General features: G+C 41.2%; 2 protein-coding genes across 5 annotated transcripts; one reads left to right on the top strand and one right to left on the bottom strand.

Moving 5' to 3' along the window:
- Positions 1-189: 189 nt before the first annotated feature.
- Positions 190-8738, bottom strand: zgc:153867 (uncharacterized protein LOC337226 homolog). Of its 4 annotated transcripts, none has more exons than XM_005914775.3 (7): positions 8553-8738; positions 4783-4810; positions 2861-3004; positions 2585-2758; positions 2291-2368; positions 1770-1804; positions 190-693 (listed from the first exon to the last, which is right to left on the bottom strand). In XM_005914775.3, the coding sequence occupies exons 1-6, from the start codon at positions 8721-8723 to the stop codon at positions 1776-1778; spliced, it is 624 nt and encodes a 207-aa protein (XP_005914837.1). In that variant the 5' UTR covers positions 8724-8738; the 3' UTR covers positions 190-693; positions 1770-1775. The 4 variants fall into 4 exon arrangements, with proteins under 4 accessions (XP_005914837.1, XP_005914840.1, XP_005914836.1 ...); XM_005914778.3 differs by lacking the exons at positions 4783-4810; positions 8553-8738 and adding exons at positions 5061-5088; positions 5492-5610; XM_005914774.2 differs by lacking the exon at positions 1770-1804.
- A 7448-nt stretch (positions 8739-16186) lies between these two features.
- neurod4 (neuronal differentiation 4) lies at positions 16187-19090 on the top strand. Its single transcript, XM_005914773.3, has 2 exons — positions 16187-16403; positions 17311-19090. The coding sequence occupies exon 2, from the start codon at positions 17317-17319 to the stop codon at positions 18367-18369; it is 1053 nt and encodes a 350-aa protein (XP_005914835.1). The 5' UTR covers positions 16187-16403; positions 17311-17316; the 3' UTR covers positions 18370-19090.
- The last annotated feature ends 1034 nt before the right edge of the window (positions 19091-20124 follow it).

Here is a 20124-nt window from a genome sequence, read left to right as displayed (position 1 = left end):
CTGTGGTGCCCCCATGTGAATAAGGGAGCAGAATAGAGCAGCTTTCTGCACTGAAGGCTCAAGCAAGACAGATATCAGCAGTAATACTGCCCTCTTGTGTCAGCAGAAACCCCCCCCCCACAAATAAAGAAAATCAATACAGCAAAATATCTTTCACTGTATCATACTAAATCAAACAAAACAACCACATGGGTTCTCAGAAAACATTTATTTAAATGCAGCAACAAAATCTGTTTGAATTCTAAACACAGAAAACTTTTTTTCTGCCTTAGTATGGCTTTAAATACACTGGTTTACCGTACAGTCAGAAACACTTTTATTCAGCCGTAGCAAGTCTTAGCCAATGACACAGCAGGTTGGTGACAGTATATGTATTTTAAAGGTCTTATCTAAAAAAAATTATAATGATCAGAAGTTATTGCATAATGATTTATGTTTTCTTACATGATGAAATGCTGCTGCAGGTAATATAAACCCAAATGAATAAAAGTTGGTCACACAGGTGAAAAGGCCTGGAAGCAAAACCTGGATCTTTTGTGAGGAATGTAAAGGCACTTCTTAAATTAAAGATGGAGTAATAACTCATGGAAAGAAGCTAAATGGAAAAAGGGGGTACATGAAAAAAAAAAAAAAAAGAAGAAAAACAGTGGGTTGCTCTTCGTCTTCACCCGCTCATAACCATTCTGACCAGTTCTGTAAAGGAGAAATAAAAGAGAAGTGTGAGTTTCATGGTATCAGTTTTTATAGAGACCCCCTCCAATTACAGCATGTGGAGGTAATGCCCCCTCCTCATCCGGCTTTGCTGAGCCTGGGTGGGAGATGCTGCATTTGGAGGCAGATCTCTCCACATTCTGCTCGCCCAGAGCAAAAGAAGGGTTGAAGAGGCGGGGATGAGAGAAAGAGGTGAAATCACCTCAACCTCCTATTGAGCCAAAGCAACTGGCAATCTAAGATCCAAAAAGAGCTGGTTAGAGAAGCCATCCTCGTTGTATGCTTTCCTCTAGCTGAGAAGAAGAGAAAAGCGAAGAAGGTCAAGGGAGCTACAGTCCAGTTGAGAGACGGCCAGCTACAAATTCAGTTTCCAGTAATACAGAGGAAAGAAACAGTCAGCACAGGAGCGACTCATTGCGATTCTCTTGTTAGTAGAAAAAGGGACTGGTCCACTCTCCCAAAGCTGGTGACTATACCATCTAAAAATGTAAAACATGACTATCTGAAAAGGTACATCTTATATGTGTGTTGCATCTGTGAAAAGACCAGTACCTCTGACACCAGTATAGTAAAGGCCTGTTTAATAGCACCAGTGACATGCAAACGAGATTAGAAGAGCTGCAACATAACCACACCACCACACCAGTCAGTTCGAATGCCTTCGCTTCATGGCCACCGGGCTTTTCCTGAATGAGACCAGTCTCTTCCCTGTGTGTCCACCATATCCCCATAAATATAGGGGGGAGTCATAGACACATGCAGAGGGCCATGCTGCAGGCCAGGGGCCAAGACAGAGGGCTGCAGGAGAGAGAGGGACAGAAGAGCAGGAGGCTACACATGGGTCAGAGCCTCAAGTAGAAACGAGGAAGACCACCAGGCTTTCCCACATACATCTATGGGTCAAATCTACTTAGCAACAGCGCACTGTCCCAATTTACCAATAGAAACAGTGCAACTAAAGCTGACTAGCGTTAGGATGGCCTAATGCAGCTGGATTATCTGGAAACTAAAAGCAGGAAAGCCTGGAGGTGCTATCCAATGGTATACAATGCCCGTACCGGCCCTCAGCCTGACATGATGTGACGAACAAACGCTGTGGAAGAAGAACATTAACACACTGTCAGACGCTGACATTTAAACAGAGCCTCTTACAGAAGTCCATTAAACAGAAGAGGTAAGAACAGGTATTAGAAGACGCCAACATGAATGATACGGAGCCCCCTGAAGGGTCACAGGAAGGAATTTTGCAGGGTTACGTTTACGCTGAAGCACAGGAACGTTTGCATTGCTTCAGATCCATATGAACACTTGATATGTTTAATAGCACATTTATGTCTATGTGACACTTTACTTTTACCCCTTTCAAAAGGCTCAGTGAAATGGACGCCAAACTCACACATACATAACTTTAAGCTACATTCAATTGACTTTTCAGAAAATGCACAATAACTGAAGTCAGCATAGCCTACACACAATGCCATGCATGAATTTTGAGATGAGTTGAGATGATGACATCCTGTTGCATTAGCTTAATTGTAGCCAGCATCCCATCTTGACCTTTTATATCATCAGCTCTCACCTTCGTAATTGATGCACCCATTTGCATCTTCGTGTCCTGCCAAGAGCGTCTCTACTTCCTCCTCTGTCATTTTCTCACCTGATAAATGGAACATAACAGAAGTAATTTAAAACTTACAAATTAAAATGTTGGAAAGATAAAAATACATTTGCAATTCCCTGGATATCAATTTGGATATCAATTTCAGGAACAATACGCTTCTGGAACTTGAAATCAATGTAAGTAGTGTGATCCCAACAGAGTCCAACATTTCCATTTGAATAGCTATTAAGAAATGATAACAATATAGCTTGCCTAACGTGGTGAGGACATGACGTAGTTCTGCTCCCATTACTGTGCCGTTGCCCTCCTTGTCAAAGACACGGAGTCCCTCCACGAAATCCTCCATCGTCCCCTGATCTTTATTCTTAGCAATGGCCTGGAACATGGGCAGGAACTGCTCGAAGTCGAGCATTTTGGTGTTCATCTCTGCAGAAAAGTAAAAATAAATAAGGCAGGCCTGTGTCAGAGAAGATTCCCTTTTGTCACTGCTGTATGTAACACCCAGTACGTTCAATCTTGTTCCCTCACCCTCAGACTTGGGGTTGCCCAGGACTTTGAGCACCTCGGCGTTAACCGGATTTTGCCCCAGGGCCCGCATGACATCTCCACACTGGCTGTAGCTGATCTTCCCATCTCCTGTCCTGTCGAACAGCAGGAATGCCTCCTTAAACTCTGCAGGACACACAGACACGTGATAAATTAAAGTATGAACATGAATTATTTAAGACGAGATGTTCATGAGTATGAGCAGAAATGATAAAGAGATAGGAAATGAACTGGAAATGAAAGCGGAAAAGCAATGGATTGGAAAAGAACAAGAGAACAAGCAGACTAAAGAAAGATCCTGATTAAGACTAAATTATAAACTTACAAGTTATCTGGCAAAACAGACAGGATGCAAAGTACCGAACTGACAAACCTGCCCAGCTTTTGTATGACACTCAACGCATGAAAATGTTAGCCAGTCTCGCTAAGATAGCTGATCATATTGCGAAAACTTACACTTTACACAAATGAATCTTTGGTAAAGTGTGGTGCAGAGTTAAAAAAACAAACAAACAAACAACAAAAAAACAAAACACTATCTGCACACCATCTGATGATACTGCAACCATCACTTCCTCAAAAACTCTTTACTACAGTTACAGTCGATTTACTGCAGTTAATGCCTGCATGTTAAGGGTTTGTGCATTTCCCACCTAAACTATTTCACAAGTTGTGTTCATTCGTAAACAAAGGTTAAAAAGACTCAAACCTGTATTAATACAAGGCATCAAAAGCAGGCAAATCTCTCTAACAGGCAGTGACGTGCTTAGTAATTTTACTAGAAAACAAATGCAACAAAAACTCAATTCAGCCAACCGCTGCAAAAATGTTAATCGAATAACAGTTTCAGTTAAGCTTCATGCTGATCTAGCATCACCTCTAACAACCGCTAATAATTTTTGGACACCCTTTTAGCTTTGATCAGACACAAAAGGCCAAGCACAATAGTCTTGGAGGTAGCATTTTCTTGCCAATGATCGGAGGAGCTTCATTTAACACCATCACTGTTTGGCAACTCCACATATTAATATTGTATACTACTAATGAATAGTTAATAAACCTCTGAGGCATCTAAACCTTCTTAAGCCTTTACATTAAAAAGTATTGAGCATCTCTGTTGCTGCTCAAGTGGAGTCAGCTTTGTCAACTGTCAATGATCTAAAATCAGCCATTCTAGTGTCAAACAGTGAAATAAATGCTTGCCTAAGCTCCAGCAATCAGGGAGACACGGAGCATGATTACACAACAGCAGGCAGTTTCTAATGTTATAGGAAAAAAAAGTCCCCCCCCCAAAACAAACAAACAAAAAAAAGGCGTAGGCACTGTTGTGGAGTTTTTTTCCCCCGTTCTGAGGAATGTCTCTCTTCCTTTCTCGCCTGCGAGCACTTTTCCCAGCACCATATTTGGTTATTAGAGGAGTGGAGAGAAGGAGGAGGAGAGTGAGAGCAGCTCTGGCCTATTATGTCAGCTATGATTAAACAAACCAGCCCTAAGACAAAACCCATCCACCACTTTATCCAGCACCAAAAATGGGCAGAGTGGAGATGAGCTATTTGGAAGATAGCAGGCAAAGTTTATGGTACACTGACAAAAGCGGGAAAGCCTGCGCTCTAACAGAACAAGACTTGTGAGAGCAAATATGGACTCTGGCCATGATTGGCTTTTCAAAACTTCTTTCAAAATAAAATAAACCAAAATAAAACTGCAACACACATCAAGGCCGGTGAGTAGTACAACATTATGTGCAACTATGGCTGACTTTGACGTACCAAACACCAGTGCAAAGCGGCTATCGTACACATTTACGACAGACTTGGCTCCACAACCGACATGCAGATCACACCCTAAAACACTCCGAGATGGCCATCAGTTTAGTGTAAGGCGTTCCCTTTACAATGACTTACCATGAATCTGATCCAGGTTAAATTCAATCTGGAAAAGGACAAGCAGTTGCAAGTGGGAAAAAAAGTGATGAAACAGTACGAAAATATAAAAAAGGAGAAACAGAAGGAAAACTTAGGTCTAAGGCCACGACTGCTACTGCTGCTGTGGCGGACGGAGGACTTAGAGCAGGATGATAGTGGAGGTACAGGGCAAAGTGTCATCTGGAAAAAGCACGAGTGAAAGAACACCAAACAGGAGAAATACGATGGACATGCCACAACACAAAAGCAAGACTCACCGAGGATTTGATCTTCTGAGAAGTCAGACTGTTTAAAAAGAAATTAGGCTACATGAAAATGGTTCCTTAAAGCTGTGCAAAGCTCGCTCGCGTTTACATCAAAGGATCTGTGAAATACTTTACAGTTATTTAGATTGCCTGAACTTGCAGATAGCATTCCCCACCGTTACCACATTCACTAATGCTTAACCTAAACCCAGTCATTACATTAGTCGACAAGTCGTATAATTGTTAACTTTATCCGCCATTCAAGCTAGTGCTAGCTTATCTAAAGTTGCACTTCCGCTTGCGCCCAGCGGTCCAATTCGGATATTCAAGTTCATCTTAACATCTCTGCAAAGTTCGGCCATTTTGTTAAAAGACTGAAAATAATATCTAACTGCATAACAACTGCGGTAATGCTAAGATGTGAATGAGGGGAAAAAACCCACCATGGCTGTGTCGGCTAAGGTGTGTCCGAGACGACGGCAAACCAAAGAATGTGACGGGTCGAGTGGAAGGTGGGGTGAGAAAAACCAAGCAGGCGTACGTCATCACGCACAGGACGCAGGAACTGACGTCTCGGCAGCTGCCGCGCTCCATATATAGAAACAAAGCTGAAGGTATGGTATGTGATTTACAATACATGGATATGGAGCCTTCGTTTTATGATTAAGGTGACAAGTAAATGGAATAAACGGCTTAGGCCTTAAACCTGATTTTAGGCTAAAAGTGGATTATGATGGTCGGCCTGTCCTTTCCTTTATGGTTATGGTAACGTTATTCACAAATGTCCATTAATTAAAATATAGATTTTTTTTTTTATTTGTTTTTCAGATTAGGAAGAATGATGCTATTGTGATGATGTGATGATGTAATCATGTCTGCTGCTGGGTTTGCAGGCTGTGTTTAAGCCACATTTTCTTCAAGCCATATTTTGTGGCAAGCCCTCTGCCCCGCATGCACTGTGAAGTTGGACAAACCTTGTTTCAGCTATCTACTCTGCAAATTTTTACAGGATCAACATCTTGCATGAGCATAGAATTGGAAATGAATTTTTGACTGAGATTAAACTTAAAGGAGTTAATTATTTAAGTCGATCATTAATCAATGAGCCACTAGACCCCTTTTAAAAGAAATTATTTTAAGGATGTTATATAACAAAAAACACTTGCGTGATTGAGCTAAGGGACCTGCATTAGTGTTGTGGGTGTCTGGCCATCCAGGAAAGATGGATTTTTTGAGTATAGTAAGATCAGTAAGATCATGGACTGATGTCATATCACTTTATAGGCCAAAGACCTTTTTTTATTTCCTAGATGGCGGCCCGGCTTCTTGTCATGTCTGTGAAGTGGGTAACTTAACATGGCCCACATATCCTCACCAGCTAAATGGGGCAGTCTCACTCTATAAAACAGTGCATGCAGTGGCAACACTTAAAGCATATGAGGATGGCAGCAAAAGCTGGGGCACAAACCAAGCTAAGCTATATTACTGCACATATAAATACATTTTTTACATTAAGAATGATTGCCTATTCCTGCTTTTAACCTTTTAACATTACAAGCCCATGATTTTGATTCAAATGTTTTTAACAAGTGGTCGAGGTTAACTAAATTCCTATATCCACTGAGGTTTTTATATCAGCGCGCCCCTGAAAGGACTAAAATCCCCATAAAGCAATGACATTCAAAAGTATTCAAACATCCTGCTGCAATACTGGTTTATATTTGTTTAACACATGCAAACCTTTTTAACATTAATCTTGTAATGCCAGAAGGACACAACTGGTGGCTGGGTATTTTACAGCTGACAGTTAAAGTGTAGTGTTAAACACACACTGCAGCTGGTATACACTCACTGGCCGCTTTATTTGATACATCTTACAAGTCCTGGGTTAGACCCTCCTTTTTCTTCAGAGCAGCCTTAATTCTTTGTGACATAAATTCAGAAATGTGCTGGAAACATTCCTCATTTTGACACGTCAGCAGGCATTTGCTGGAAATTTATCAGCTTCACATCCATGATGCAAATTTTCCATTTTGCTACTTACCAAAGGTACTCTGTTAGAATGATATCTGGTGACAGTGGAGGCCATTTGAGTGCAGCAAACTCACTGCCATGTCATGTCATCACTGTCTGAGATGTTCTGAGCTTTGTGATATAGTGTGTTATTCTGTTGGAATCAGCCATCAGAAGATGGATAACCTAAATAAAGGCATGATCATCTGTATACTCAGGTAGGCTGTGGGATCCAGATTGCCAAGAAAATATCCCCCACACCATTATACCACCACCACCACCAGCCTGAACTGTTGCTACAAAGCAGGACGGATCAGTGCTTTCACGTTATTCTGACCCTTACTGTTCAAATGTTGAGGCAGAAATCAAGACTCATCATACCAGGTGTAGTTTTTCCAATCTTGTGTTATCCCATGTTGGTGAGCCTGTGTGAATGGTAACCTCAGTTCCCTGTTCTTCTCTGGTAGGAGTGGCCCTCGGTGCGGTCTTCTGCTGCTGTGGTGATCTACGTCAGGGTTCCATTGCTTTTGCATTCAGAGATGCTGTTCTACGTGCCTCGGTTGTAACAAAGGTTTGGGTAACAACCAGTCTTGCCATCCTATTGCCTCAAAGCACATTAAAAGTCTATATACTAATACTAATCACCTTGAAATTCAGCAGGTTGTGCTGACGATGTCTATAAGCCTAAATGCCTTTAGTTGCTGCCATGTGCTTGCTGATTACACATTAGCAAATAATAAATCAATAAAGTGCTCAGTGAGTGTATGCCACTGTGCCAGAATAGTGGATGCAGATAATTGTGAACAATGAAATTAATGCAAAGTAAAATAATGTCACTTTCTAAATGATCTCATGATCTTTTGACAGAAGAACTTATTGCCTTCTTTAGCTTTTGAGGGTAAGCTAAGAAGTAAATGTTTAAAGATCTTTGGATACAATAACTGCAAAACATCAGAGAAGTATGAGAAGGTCTATTCTTTTGTTTTAATCTCATTACTTTATCTAGAAAGAAAATAAGAGTTTGCTCACTTTGAATTTCAGTGGTCTTAACTTTCTTTTTGTAGAAATCACTCTTGTGTGGGTTTTGAGATACAGGCAACGAATTTGAATTATCCTTCTGATGGCAGAAATAGCACATGCTGTGACAGGAAACTGTCTCTAAGGGGGCCACTCACTGACTGACAACCAGTGCTGCTGTTACTGTCCCATTTCTTTGATTAACTTAGATTCTCTCTTGGTCTTTTTAATTAGCTGCACAATTAAAAGAAGCTACTTTGCAAATAATTAGAGATATTATTTGGAATAAATTTCATAAGAGACCACTATTATGTATCTCTCACTGAGCTTTAATCTGTTTTCTAAGAGGCATTAATGACATACTGGGTGTAAAACTAGACTGGCTAGATATGACTGCCATTGCTATAGTGATACTTTATGAATGCCCCACATAAGCTCTGTTACAAAAATATGTACTGCAGACGACCCACTCACCTCCAAAGTACTGGGATCAAAAGGTGAATCAGAGGGACGGAGCATCCTAGGCTTTTGCTCCGGTTTTGGAGTTGCAGGAGCTGAAGGCATGCAGGGATACGGAGGACCGAGTCTGGGTTGGGTCACTGATGAGGGAGACTTCTTAATGGAGGGTTCTCTTTTTGGAGACATTCCTGATGTCCTGGTAGAGTTACACTCAGTGTCAGATCTCTGCACTAGCAGCCAGTATGGCGCTGAGAGAAAAAATTTCAAGCTATGAAGTAAGTTGGGTGCATCCTGTCGAGGAGAGGGGGGAGGAGATCAGATTTATGATGCTGATGATGCTCAGGGACTGGCAGGTGGATGAGGCAGAGGTGAATTAGTGAAGCAAAGCGTAGGAGGAGTGGAGATGAAAGTGAGGGTGTAAAATAAAGAAGGGCCAAATATAGAAATCACCATCCTCCTCTGACTTCATTTATTTGGGTCAGAAGAGTGTGTGTGTGTGAGAGGGAGAGAAGAGAGAGAGGATTGGGTGCTAGTTTGTGCTATAAATGCCTAGAAACAGATACAAAGCATTAAAAAGCTTACATTTCCTGAACCAAGAGTCTAGAATATGCATAGTTCAGTGAATTCTGACAAGTGCATAAGGTACTATGAATAGTCATTGATTGGGCTGTAGGGGTACTGAAGTATCTCCCAGACAGGCTGTACACCAGACAGATCACCAGTGTATCACGGGTCCAGCACAGGAAGACACACACATTCACAGCCACAGCATTGTCTTTGGATTCTGGAGTTCCTGCAGGAAATTCACGCAGGTACAGCGAGAAGATGTAAACTTTACAAAGAAAGGCCCCAGCTGGCAGGTCACCTTCTGGCTGTATCACTGTACCGCTGTGCTGCCCAAGATTGTAACATTCATTCTAATTTTATGCTACGGATCACTCGAGGTTGCTAAATTTATTCTATCTTTTTATTTTAATATACATTTGGGGTTAATTCACAATAATATTCACTTAGTTGTATCTATTTTTAAGTGTAAATACCTTGTCTCGTGTCCAAAAACAGTTTTCTAGTGCAGACTCTGCCTATAAAATAACATTAAAGAATATCTAAAAGCACTCCTAAATCAAACATGCAACATACAACTTGCTTCCCCTTGTGACAAAGAATCAGCTAGAAGTAGCTTTATTTTTACATTCTGATGTTGTGGTTCTAACTCCTATGATATTACATGCACTACTGTATGTGTAAGCCTCTATAGTAAAGTGTTATAGCAAGCCATCATCAAACCTCAGACCACCATGGTCCAGTTTCAAATGCGACAATGTTCAGTAGTCAAGACAACCCTTCAATCACAGCTCTGATCATCACACAAGCAGAAATGTTTTAATTTATTTCCTTTGTGTTTTCTGTGTTTTCATCAATTAATCATCTGCTGATGATTTACTGGTTGAGGCTTATTTTCAGTCAACAGCTTTGTTTTCAGATTAAGTTCCCCCCCCCCTAAATAACAAGATATGAGTGTGTTTAGGATCAAAACGAGATCTGTGGTTTCATTAGTTCAGTTTCTTCTTAAAATGAAACTATTTCATTGTCATTTTAAAAAAATTACGGAAGCTGATTTGAAAAAGATTTTAGGATTTGATTTTTGGAACCAACCCCCCAAAATTTTACTTATACAATTAAACCAAATGATTATTATTTGATTCACCACATTTAAGTGCACATTATTCTATAAGTTTTTCCCACGGAATAAAGTTGCATAAAAATGTAAAAGATGTGGCCTTTTATCGTAATACACTACTATCTATTCAAATTTAAATTTCAATCTTGAGAGAATTAAGAATTTCAGTTGAGAAACAAATAAGTAAACCCGATGTGAACGACCTCCTGCGGCTGCCCTGCAGTACCTTCACGGCCCACCAGTAGAGCGCAATCCATACATTGGGAATCACTGAACAAACCCATCAGCCGTGAGGCGCTCTCAAAATATTTCACTAGATGTCACAATTGCACCACAGCACCATACGTACTCGACCCCATTAAACATTTGCCCTTAAATGATGATGAATGAATACAATACATCCGCTCACGCGTTTTAATGGACCTTTATGAGTGAAGTTTTTATAATAAATTATCGAACTTTCAGCTGTCAGTGTCGAAATGTTTTACAACTTCTGGTTTCGCTCTTTGCGCTCATCCAACAGTTTTTGCTCTCCGCTAGTCAGTCACATTTGGGGACAATCCATCGCACGCTCAATGGGCCTTGAAATCATCATTTATGTGTCCAGTGCGTCTAAACAATAGCGACATAAGACCCTTGCTGTGCGCCCAACGGCACTTCTGGTGCTTTATAATAGCCGATCGAACATGCAAAACTAGGGTACGAAGGAACAAAATTATCAGCCCATTATCAAAATAAAACAAGAGAAAATATAAATAAGGGAAATATTCTGATTTTTTTAAATTCACATTTTTTTTATATCCATTAGTTTATTTTTCAGCGTTAATCCTATTAATGCTTTCAGGATGCAGACCATTCACTTGCCAGCTGATTGCTGATGAGTCTGCCGAGCAGACAGCTCAGCGTCAAATAGTTTAAGAAGATTACCAGGGCTTCACGTTTTCCTCATCATTTCCAACAATAATCCACCGCAAGAGGCTAATAACTCTGAGAATACCCTATACATCTGCTTTGAAATAGATTATCAACCATATATGCTGTAATTAGCAAATTGAAATATTGTCCTTTTGTGTTTTGCAGGTGTCTGTGTATACTTATGAAATTAATTTTCTAAATAAAAAAAAAAACACTACCATCAGCGGTTTCTTTATTTTCCACTTTGTGTTGATTGTTGTGAAAGCAGATTCAATTACTTCAACTTAAAGGAAATGTTTCAACAGATCCTCTGAGCTGCCCCAATTGACTAATGAAATTATGGCACTTCTACCTAATGTCATTCAAAGTCCCCCGCCTGCTACAGCAAATCTCCACACCACCTGATTTATTTTTAATGATATTACACCCCTCGGTCGCCTGTGTCATGGTAATAATCGGGGCTGCTCCAGCTGCCTCTAGATCACATTAGCCAGGCTTAATATTGACAGTGCCGGGCCCACTGAACAATGAAGCTATGGGGATAGAGGGAGCTTAGAGGCTGCCTAGCCAGTGGGTATTCTGCAGGAGGTAGTGGAGATGCAGGCCAGGATGCTCCAGTTCCCTATGCCCCGGAGGACTGGCACCATCATTAGGCAGCATCTTCTATAGTCCTGTGGAGATTTAAACCCACCACTACCAAATCCAGACCCCACCCAGGCCCAAGACATCAAAACCATACTGACAGGGAACAATGAAACTAGTGGCAACTTGATTCCCTGCTATTTCTTCACTGGAAGGGGAGACCTGCCAGGACAGCAGCTCAGCAGCTGCACCTTGTAGGTTCCTGCTGTGACAGAGTATTTGGATAAGGTTCAAGGAGAAGCGATCTGCAGGGCTCACCTTATAACATCATAAAATAGGTTGTTAGAAGTTCACCCTAATGGACATACAAACCTTTTTTTATCTAAAAAAAGAAGAAGAAGAAGTATAAATAATTACATAATATCATGGCTAATGCATATATATTATTTTGATTCATTAACTGATTTTTCTCTTTTTTTAACCAAATGTATTATAAGAAAAAGAAAAACCTTTTGCATCCAGATCTGATTAGAAAAGTGCTTTTATCCGTTAGACAAATTTATGTTGTAGGCTCGTCTAGTTGCTGTATTTGCATAATGGTCACACTGGGATTTCAGACTAGGCCACTTGTGGGACACTTGCACCTGATCACAGAGACACTATGGCTCTTTGCCAATCACACCTTCGCAGTTGATTCTCCCAATTAAAAAATCACCTGAATTTGTCATCACGTTTATCAGGTTGTTCAATGTCAGTTGAATGTCTGTATACTCAGATTTTATCGTCTATCCTAAATTGTTGTTTGGATCGAAAGGGGATTTTGTATTGGGGGCCCACAGATTACTGCCGTTGATTAGTGGTTGGGTGTAATCCTTTCAGACCCTCTCTCTCCAAAACACCCCTGGGATATGCCCATCTCCCAGAGGACCGGCAGCATGGCAGATGGACCCCCCCCCCTCCCTCCCTTCGGCCCCCTCTAACAGCACAACGAAAAACACTGTTGATGTCCTGGGACGGAGGTTGTAAAGTATCCTGAATATGAAACCACAGGCACCTTTGTTTAATAGCTCTCTCCCCACTTAGTGAGAATTGCCCTCAGGCCCGATTCCCATTCTGTAGGCACATTTCTGCTCGATTGGAATGTTTTCCAAATCCATTAGCCCAAAGGAAGAGGAATAAGCTGCAAACAATCTACTCATATTTTGGAGATGAAATGCTGCCTGATCTTATCTAAATGCCCTTTGTGATCCAGGAGACTCTAATTTATTGGCACCATATGGATATAACAAGGGATTTTCCAGAAAAAAAAGGTATCAAGTTGAACATGGAATTATGTTCAGACACAACAGGATAAATAAACCGTACACTTTTCTGTGGAGCATGGCTGCACACACCTTTATTCAGTCTGCCATGCTGAATGTCAGCAGTAGGACGTTCATGTAAATGGGCCGCAGTTGCAAAAGTGTGAAAACTTACAACTGAGCTCCGAGCTCTTTACATTTAGTTTGGACAATTTAATTTGGGAGAAACACTTCATTTAAAGATCTTTCCAGTTTCACCAAAAACAACTGAGCTTAAAAGTCTACAATAAAAAATTCTGAGAAGTCTGCTTTGTAATTGTATTCAGCCACGATGAACAGCAAATGGGAGGAAGACTAAGACGTCTTAACACGCAACATAAAATAACTTGAAATCGGATGCTGCCAGTCATAGAGAGAAAACTGCATCATACATAGTACAAATGGGCTCAGGACACTAAACTCTGAACAGTGAAGTTGCATCTCTCTCTAGCCTAACCGCCCTGTGCCACATCACCCCAACTCCTTAGCATGCCAGCTCCTCTCACAAATCCAAGCTCGCTGCATCTTTCATGCGTACAAGGGGGCTCAGCTTTCAGGAGCGAGCCAGGGAGCATGTGGAGCTTTAATTCCTATTGTATTCGTGCAGTCTTGGTGTGTGTGAGTGTGTCTGTGTTTTAGCAAAAGAGGGAGCGGGAGATAGAGATGAAGAAAAAGACGGAACAAGGACCCATCTGTCAGCACAGTGCACCAATCCCTCCCATTCCACTTGGAGTCCCAGGGGACTAGAGCGCGAGACAACTCACTTGTGGCAGTGGTTTTTTGTACGGAATGGGGTTGCCCCCATTAATACCAACAACAGCACTTAAAAAGCTAAAGTGGGGCTGGTACTCTTTTAGTCGTGAACATAAACTTGTCTTGGACAGCTCATGCCAAAGCTGACAATGCATTTCTTTTTTGGCCAATCAATCAAATCAAAGCATACAATAAAATCTGATTTATGTTCCCAAAATCTTCATTATTAAAATGCATCTCTTTGAAACACAGTACGTCAGTTCAGTAGACTGTGTAACTTTACTTGTCTACTTTAACTTTACTTGTTGCAAAGATAAATATGTAGAACTATCCCAAGTTCAAATCATGCAAACTCATCAAAAGTTGGTTCAGATCATCTGTGTTCACCATGACCTCTTCCGGAAGGTTGGCTTTCTATGTTATTGCTTAAATGGGAGCAGGGCAATTCCCTTTCCGTTAGTCAGTCAGTCATTTGGGAAACCGATGGGGATTGTCGGAGACTGCTAGGCTCCAATTCCCCATGCAGGCTGCAGGTGTGGCGTGGCCATACTCACACTCCTGGGACAGAAGGAGAGTATGTATTTGGGGGTGTAGAAGTGCATCCACCAGGGGAGCTTTGGGCACATCATATTAGCCACATACACAAAGGACAAGGCTTATCTTCCTGTCCACATACCTTTATGGCCAGTGCACTGACCAGGAGTGATTAAAGAGGTAGATAAATACTGTTTCAAGCACAAGACATCTACTCGCGAGTGACGCCTGAGCATCCAAGCAACAGATGCCCCCACCCCCCAGTTGCTCCCATATTCAGCCATCTGTTAGCTTGTGTCTAATAAATCGTTTGATAAGTGCCTGTTTTCAAGCGCTTCTTGTCAATTAATCGCGTGATTATATCTTTCCCCCCGGAAATGCTGCTCTTAAAAACAAGGAAACTTCACCGGATAGTCGAAAAGGTTCAGTCACGAGCACAGCTGTGCGCAATCGCGCGCACAATTGGGATCAATGCGGGGGCACGTGCGACTCGCGAGACCCCGTCTGTCAGTGGCCGGTTGTAACAATAGACCCCCACTGAGCTGCGGCTCGCCACGCACGACGACTGGCGGGCGTATCTCGTGCTTTGGCATTTGTAGTTAAAAGTGTGCAAAATGACCAATATTTACATAAGATTTGTGAAGCCTAATAAAAGACGTAAACTCACGTCACGTGGACTACGCGTTTGATTCAAAGAGTCTACTGAAAAGTTAGGTTGTACGTGTTTAAAGTTTAAACAAAAGACAAACAAACAAAAAACGACATAGAAAGCAAAGCATAAAAGCAATTAGTCATCAGCCAAATGTATCATTGATAATCTAGTAACTAGACGGTGTAGCTGATTACATTTCCAAATGGATTTTCATAAGCATAGCTGATCTAAATGTGTCTCGATCGCAGGACCAATCGACTCAGTAATCAGATTGCCAACTCCTTGGGGCCAAATATGACGCTAAAAATTGAAGGAAACAATTGAATGAGTGGTTGAACAGCGCACACACCTGCTCTCCGCACACCACGCTGTCAAAATCACTTAAATACGCACATAAGGAAGAGCGTCTCTTAACTCATTGAAGATCAAGCCCACACTGCGTTTAATGAAGTGGAAAATGTATAATCCAACCGACTAATGAAGAGATAGACAATCGATTACGATGGTTAACACACTCGCGCACCAGCAAACAGTCCAGTGGATTTTACGATTTCTGTGTTTTCAGATTTGAGGGCAACAACAAGAGATCTTCATTCAAGTCAGATGTGATTGGAAATCTAACAGTAAACTCCTGCGTAATACTGAAATCTGTGATGGGAAATTATTGAGTTTATTATTGAGTTTGAGTTATTCTTTCTTCTTTTATTAAAAAATAGCTTTAACATATATTTCAATTTGCGCGCAATCGTGGTACTTGTAGGCCTATAGCGGCATTAATTTTGCAACACAACTTAAAATTTGAAAACAAAGTAGGATAAGGCGGGATTAGCAGAAGATTGGAAAATGATTAGTTTTGTTTTAGACATAAATATATTTTTAGATAGTGGTATAAGCAAAGTCACATTTGGGGAAAGAGTCTTATGAAAGGCTGTAAGATGCTAAATAACATTGCATGTGCTCCTTAAACTGCTACCAAGTGTTTTCAAGTTCCTCTTTGTTGGCCGCTGTGCATTTCTGACGTCCTATACACCCATCCTTTCGTAGTTCACGGACTTCATGATTAAAAAAAATGTTATGCATGTACCCTGTCTCACTCTCTCGCTCGCTGCACATTTGCCAAAACTTCTGGTCACGAGCACGCCACGCGCGTTTGGATAAGTTGACGGTGGGTGGGGCGGCAGAGGGAGGGACTTGCCCGGTTAAAGGCAAAAAGAATATCAGCCCGATCGTGTCATTTGGAGATGAAAGTTCCAAGCGTACTCATGGCCATCTGAGGGAGCAGAAGATTAAGGGACACTGGCCGGTGCGCGAAGAAAGAAACACAGCAGTTGTGGACTTATCACTCTTTTATTAGTCTGTTTAACATTTAAAAATCTGTTGTGAACGAAGCGAAAACGGATCCCAAACAGGTGAGTTGACATTTTATGTCCAAGTCTTGTGAAAGAAATAGAAAAAAAACCCCATATGGCTCACATTAGAGCTAATAAATTTAACACATGCAATTTTTGCAGAAAAAAACTCTTAAGCTTATTTACAGCTATGAAAACCTTTCAAATCACCCAAGCATCACCCTATTATTTACAGTTCTATCTTTTTTATGTTCAGTGGGATGTACAGTAAAGACAGAATTACGAGCCCAAAGTTCACTCTACAAGTTACTTTAAATTGTCTCACAAAGTAGGACTTTTTTGCACAACAATAACAAATATTCTTCGTTTCACTTAACATTAAAGTACAAAATAACATTTAAAATATGATTTTAGGGCGATATAGATTGCTCTGCAAAAAGTATAATAATAATAATAATAATAATAATAATGAGGGTATTCTAACAGAGAAATGTGTGTGTGTGTGTGCGTGTGTGTGTGTTGGAGGGTTGCATGTTTGTTGATTTGTATGTTGCCTGTTTAATCTTTGAGCTTTATATACTGAGTAAATCCCGTAGTGTCCCAGATTGACAGCGTCTCTGAAAGACTGGAGAATAACAGCAGGGAACCACTCATCCATCTCATTCTGAAAACAGCCATTTATTCATTAATATCCAAATTTCACAGTGAGATTGATTTTTAAATAATTACTGGATTTATTTCAGAACTGTTATGCGACAGAGGTGCTTGCACTTCATATAAGTGATCTGTCCATACTGCCCTGCTGAAATGAGAGCACTCTCAGTCAGTGTGTGCTTCTTCTGGTACCCATCAGTTATAAATAATAATACAATTTTATCACGTTATGGGGGAATAGCCTCAAGGATTTACATTCACAGACACTGAATCCCAAAGTATTGAATTTGTTGTGTGGGCTCTTTTTCTTTAGATCAAAATGATGACCAAATCATTTGGGAAAAGTGGGGATGTGAGTGAGCTGGTGAGCTCCCTCAGCTGGCTCGATGATGACGGCAGCTCACAGGATGGAGATGAAAGCCCAGAATTGACGGGGCGCCATGGCCTGACTGTAGGGGGTCGCCTCCACTCCTGCACAGAACTGGGTAGTGAGGATATGGAGGAAGAGGAGGAAGAGGACGAAGAGGATGGACCAAATGGAGAAAATGCTCCCAAAAGGAGAGGCCCTAAAAAGAAGAAGATGACCAAAGCTAGACAGGAGAGGTTTCGTGCACGGCGAATAAAGGCCAATGCCAGAGAACGTTCTCGTATGCATGGGCTAAATGATGCTCTGGATAATCTGCGCAGAGTGATGCCTTGCTACTCTAAGACACAAAAGCTGTCGAAGATTGAGACTCTGCGGCTGGCCCGCAATTACATCTGGGCTCTGTCGGAGGTGCTGGAAAGTGGCCAGTCCCCAGAGAGTCATGGATTTGTGGAGATGCTGTGTAAAGGTTTGTCCCAGCCTACCAGCAACCTTGTGGCTGGCTGCCTGCAGCTGGGACCCAGTCCGATGATTCTTAATAAGCTGGAAGACAAGTGTGGAGGTCCAGGAATGGGTAGTATGGTGGCTGGCCATCCCCTCAGCTACCCATCCCCAGGCCTTCCCAGCCCACCCTACGGCTCCCTCGAGGCATCGCACCTCCTCCAAATGAAAGGATTCAAGGGGCCTGTATATGACAACCCCTCCCCTAACGAGTGCAGCAGCAGCACTCCTCCATACGATGGGCCCCTCACTCCCCCACTCAGCATCAGTGGCAACTTTGCCCTGAAGCAGGAGCCATCTCCGCATGAGTCAGAGAGGAACTACACACCCCACCATGCTCACTACCTCTCATCCCACCATTACCCCACGTCCACGACAGGCAGCCTACCAGGGGGGCCTCAGGCCCACCCACTCTTACAGGCTTCTCGCTACGAGTTGCCCCTGGATGTGGCCTTTGACTCCTTTGCTCCCCCTCACCTCATCACCTCTCACATGGGTACCATCTGAAATGTGATAGTACCAGTGAATGAGTGACTGTTATGAATAGCCAGAGTAGAAGCACTGCTCCTGTATAAACTGCTGTAAAAAAAGGATGACTGTGGTACTGAGTGTATAGAGAAAAATGTTTGCTTTTATGTTGTCTAGTACTCTGGGAGAGCACTGAATGCTCAGAGAGAAGACTCATCACCTCAACTCAATCTACCTGAAACATGCACCCATAACATTTATTATTGTATTTATTTCACTTTTGTTTATATGTTAATCTTCTTTTGAACACATTGCTCCGTCAGTTTTTAAAGAGTTGAAGTAAAAATTAGTTTACCAAATCAGATGTCCTCGCTGAAGCATTATTCAGATGCTTATGTTTGAACAAATACTTTATTATTTACACGTCTACGTATAAAAAGAAATTGATCAAAAAGTCACCCATTGTGCACTGAGGCCTACAGCCAGTTTCCTTCTGAATTTAAGAAAAGCAATGCATTTATTTATACCTGTATTTAATATTTATTTTGATAATGTCTTGTCTGTTTTATATTTTTCTCAGCACAGTTTCTGTTTCACTGTCTTGGGTTGATGCCAGCCACTGGTAGCTGTACTGTATTTAATTTATTTATTTTAAGTCTTTCAGGTACTTGTTCATTTGGTGTCACAATTTTTGTCATACTGTACTGTTAATATTTTGCTGTTTCGCACTTAATTAAATAAATATTCTTATATTATATGCTATTTCCATAGTAACACGTGTGCCATGTCTTTTTGTGATGTTATGCTCTCATCCATTTCTTACATTTTAGTTTAACAGAAAGACAAACGCATGCACTAACTGGCTGTAAACACAAGCTTGGTACAGTGATGTTTTCATTCATTTAGATTTCTTTTTGCGTTTTAGTATTACACTTATATATAAAGCACAGTAGATAATACAGAGATGACTCTTTTCGCTAAGCCCTCACATCAGAGGACAAATTATTTTCATCAACTCGATTACAATTTCAGTTAAATTACAAGTTCTGGTTTTAAAAAATAAATAAATGTGAGTCAGCGACAGCTGTTACATCGCTCTCACTAGCTTTGTGCATCGTTTTAGATGCATCATTTTCAGAATATCCCTGTAATCTGGTCACGATTACCAGCAGGTGCAGTATTGGAGATTTTTCTGTACTCATAAATGCATTTTTACATGCAAAATAAATATTACACAAACAACACAGATAGCTAATTAGTATATTTAGATTTCTGTGGCTCTAAATCATTTTACAATAGAAGAGTGTGCCAACTAAAAAAAAAAGGGAAATCAGCAGGACTGGATGAAGGAGTACTTTGTGGCTGGGAAATAGAGATCTGTTGCATGATATGAGTGTGTGCATGTGTGTGTGAGAGAGAAAGAGTCTGTGCATGATGTCATTCAAAGGCTTGCTCCGGGGTTTCTATCAGGTCAGGCGGGAGGCTGTTGTGGGCCATGGGAAAACTGCTCCGGGGAACAGGTGAACCTGTCACAGCTCTGAGCCTCTATCGTTGGCTTTCTCTCCCATGTGTCCCATTTTCCCATGTAGCTCATGCCAAAACACTGAAGGGCAAGAACTCATTTTCCAATAATTCATCCAGTTTTACTGAATGGTAAACTAGCCTGGGTTTTCTTTGAGACACAGCACATGTGTAAGAAGGATGCTATATAGTAGCTAAGAAGATTAGCTTTTATGAATATTAAAATAATGCAGTCTCTACATACTAATGCCATAAATGGGTAAAAGTTCAGCA

The sequence above is a fragment of the Haplochromis burtoni genome, unplaced genomic scaffold, assembly GCF_018398535.1.
Source record: "Haplochromis burtoni strain Fernald_Lab_line unplaced genomic scaffold, NCSU_Asbu1 Contig_9, whole genome shotgun sequence".
In the NCBI taxonomy this organism is placed as follows: domain Eukaryota; kingdom Metazoa; phylum Chordata; class Actinopteri; order Cichliformes; family Cichlidae; genus Haplochromis; species Haplochromis burtoni.
This window is presented reverse-complemented; position numbering and strand designations above follow the sequence as displayed.

Bases quoted from the DNA above. Each gene is read 5' to 3' on its own strand.
- zgc:153867 (XM_005914775.3), bottom strand. From the start codon at position 8,723: ATGTCTCCAAAAAGAGAACCCTCCATTAAGAAGTCTCCCTCATCAGTG. The intron at 3,005-4,782 runs GTAAGTCATTGT...TGTGTCCTGCAG, and splicing joins TAACCTGGATCAGATTCATG to AGTTTAAGGAGGCATTCCTG. The intron at 2,759-2,860 runs GTGAGGGAACAA...ACTTTTCTGCAG, and splicing joins GGGCAACCCCAAGTCTGAGG to AGATGAACACCAAAATGCTC.
- neurod4 (XM_005914773.3), top strand. From the start codon at position 17,317: ATGATGACCAAATCATTTGGGAAAAGTGGGGATGTGAGTGAGCTGGTG.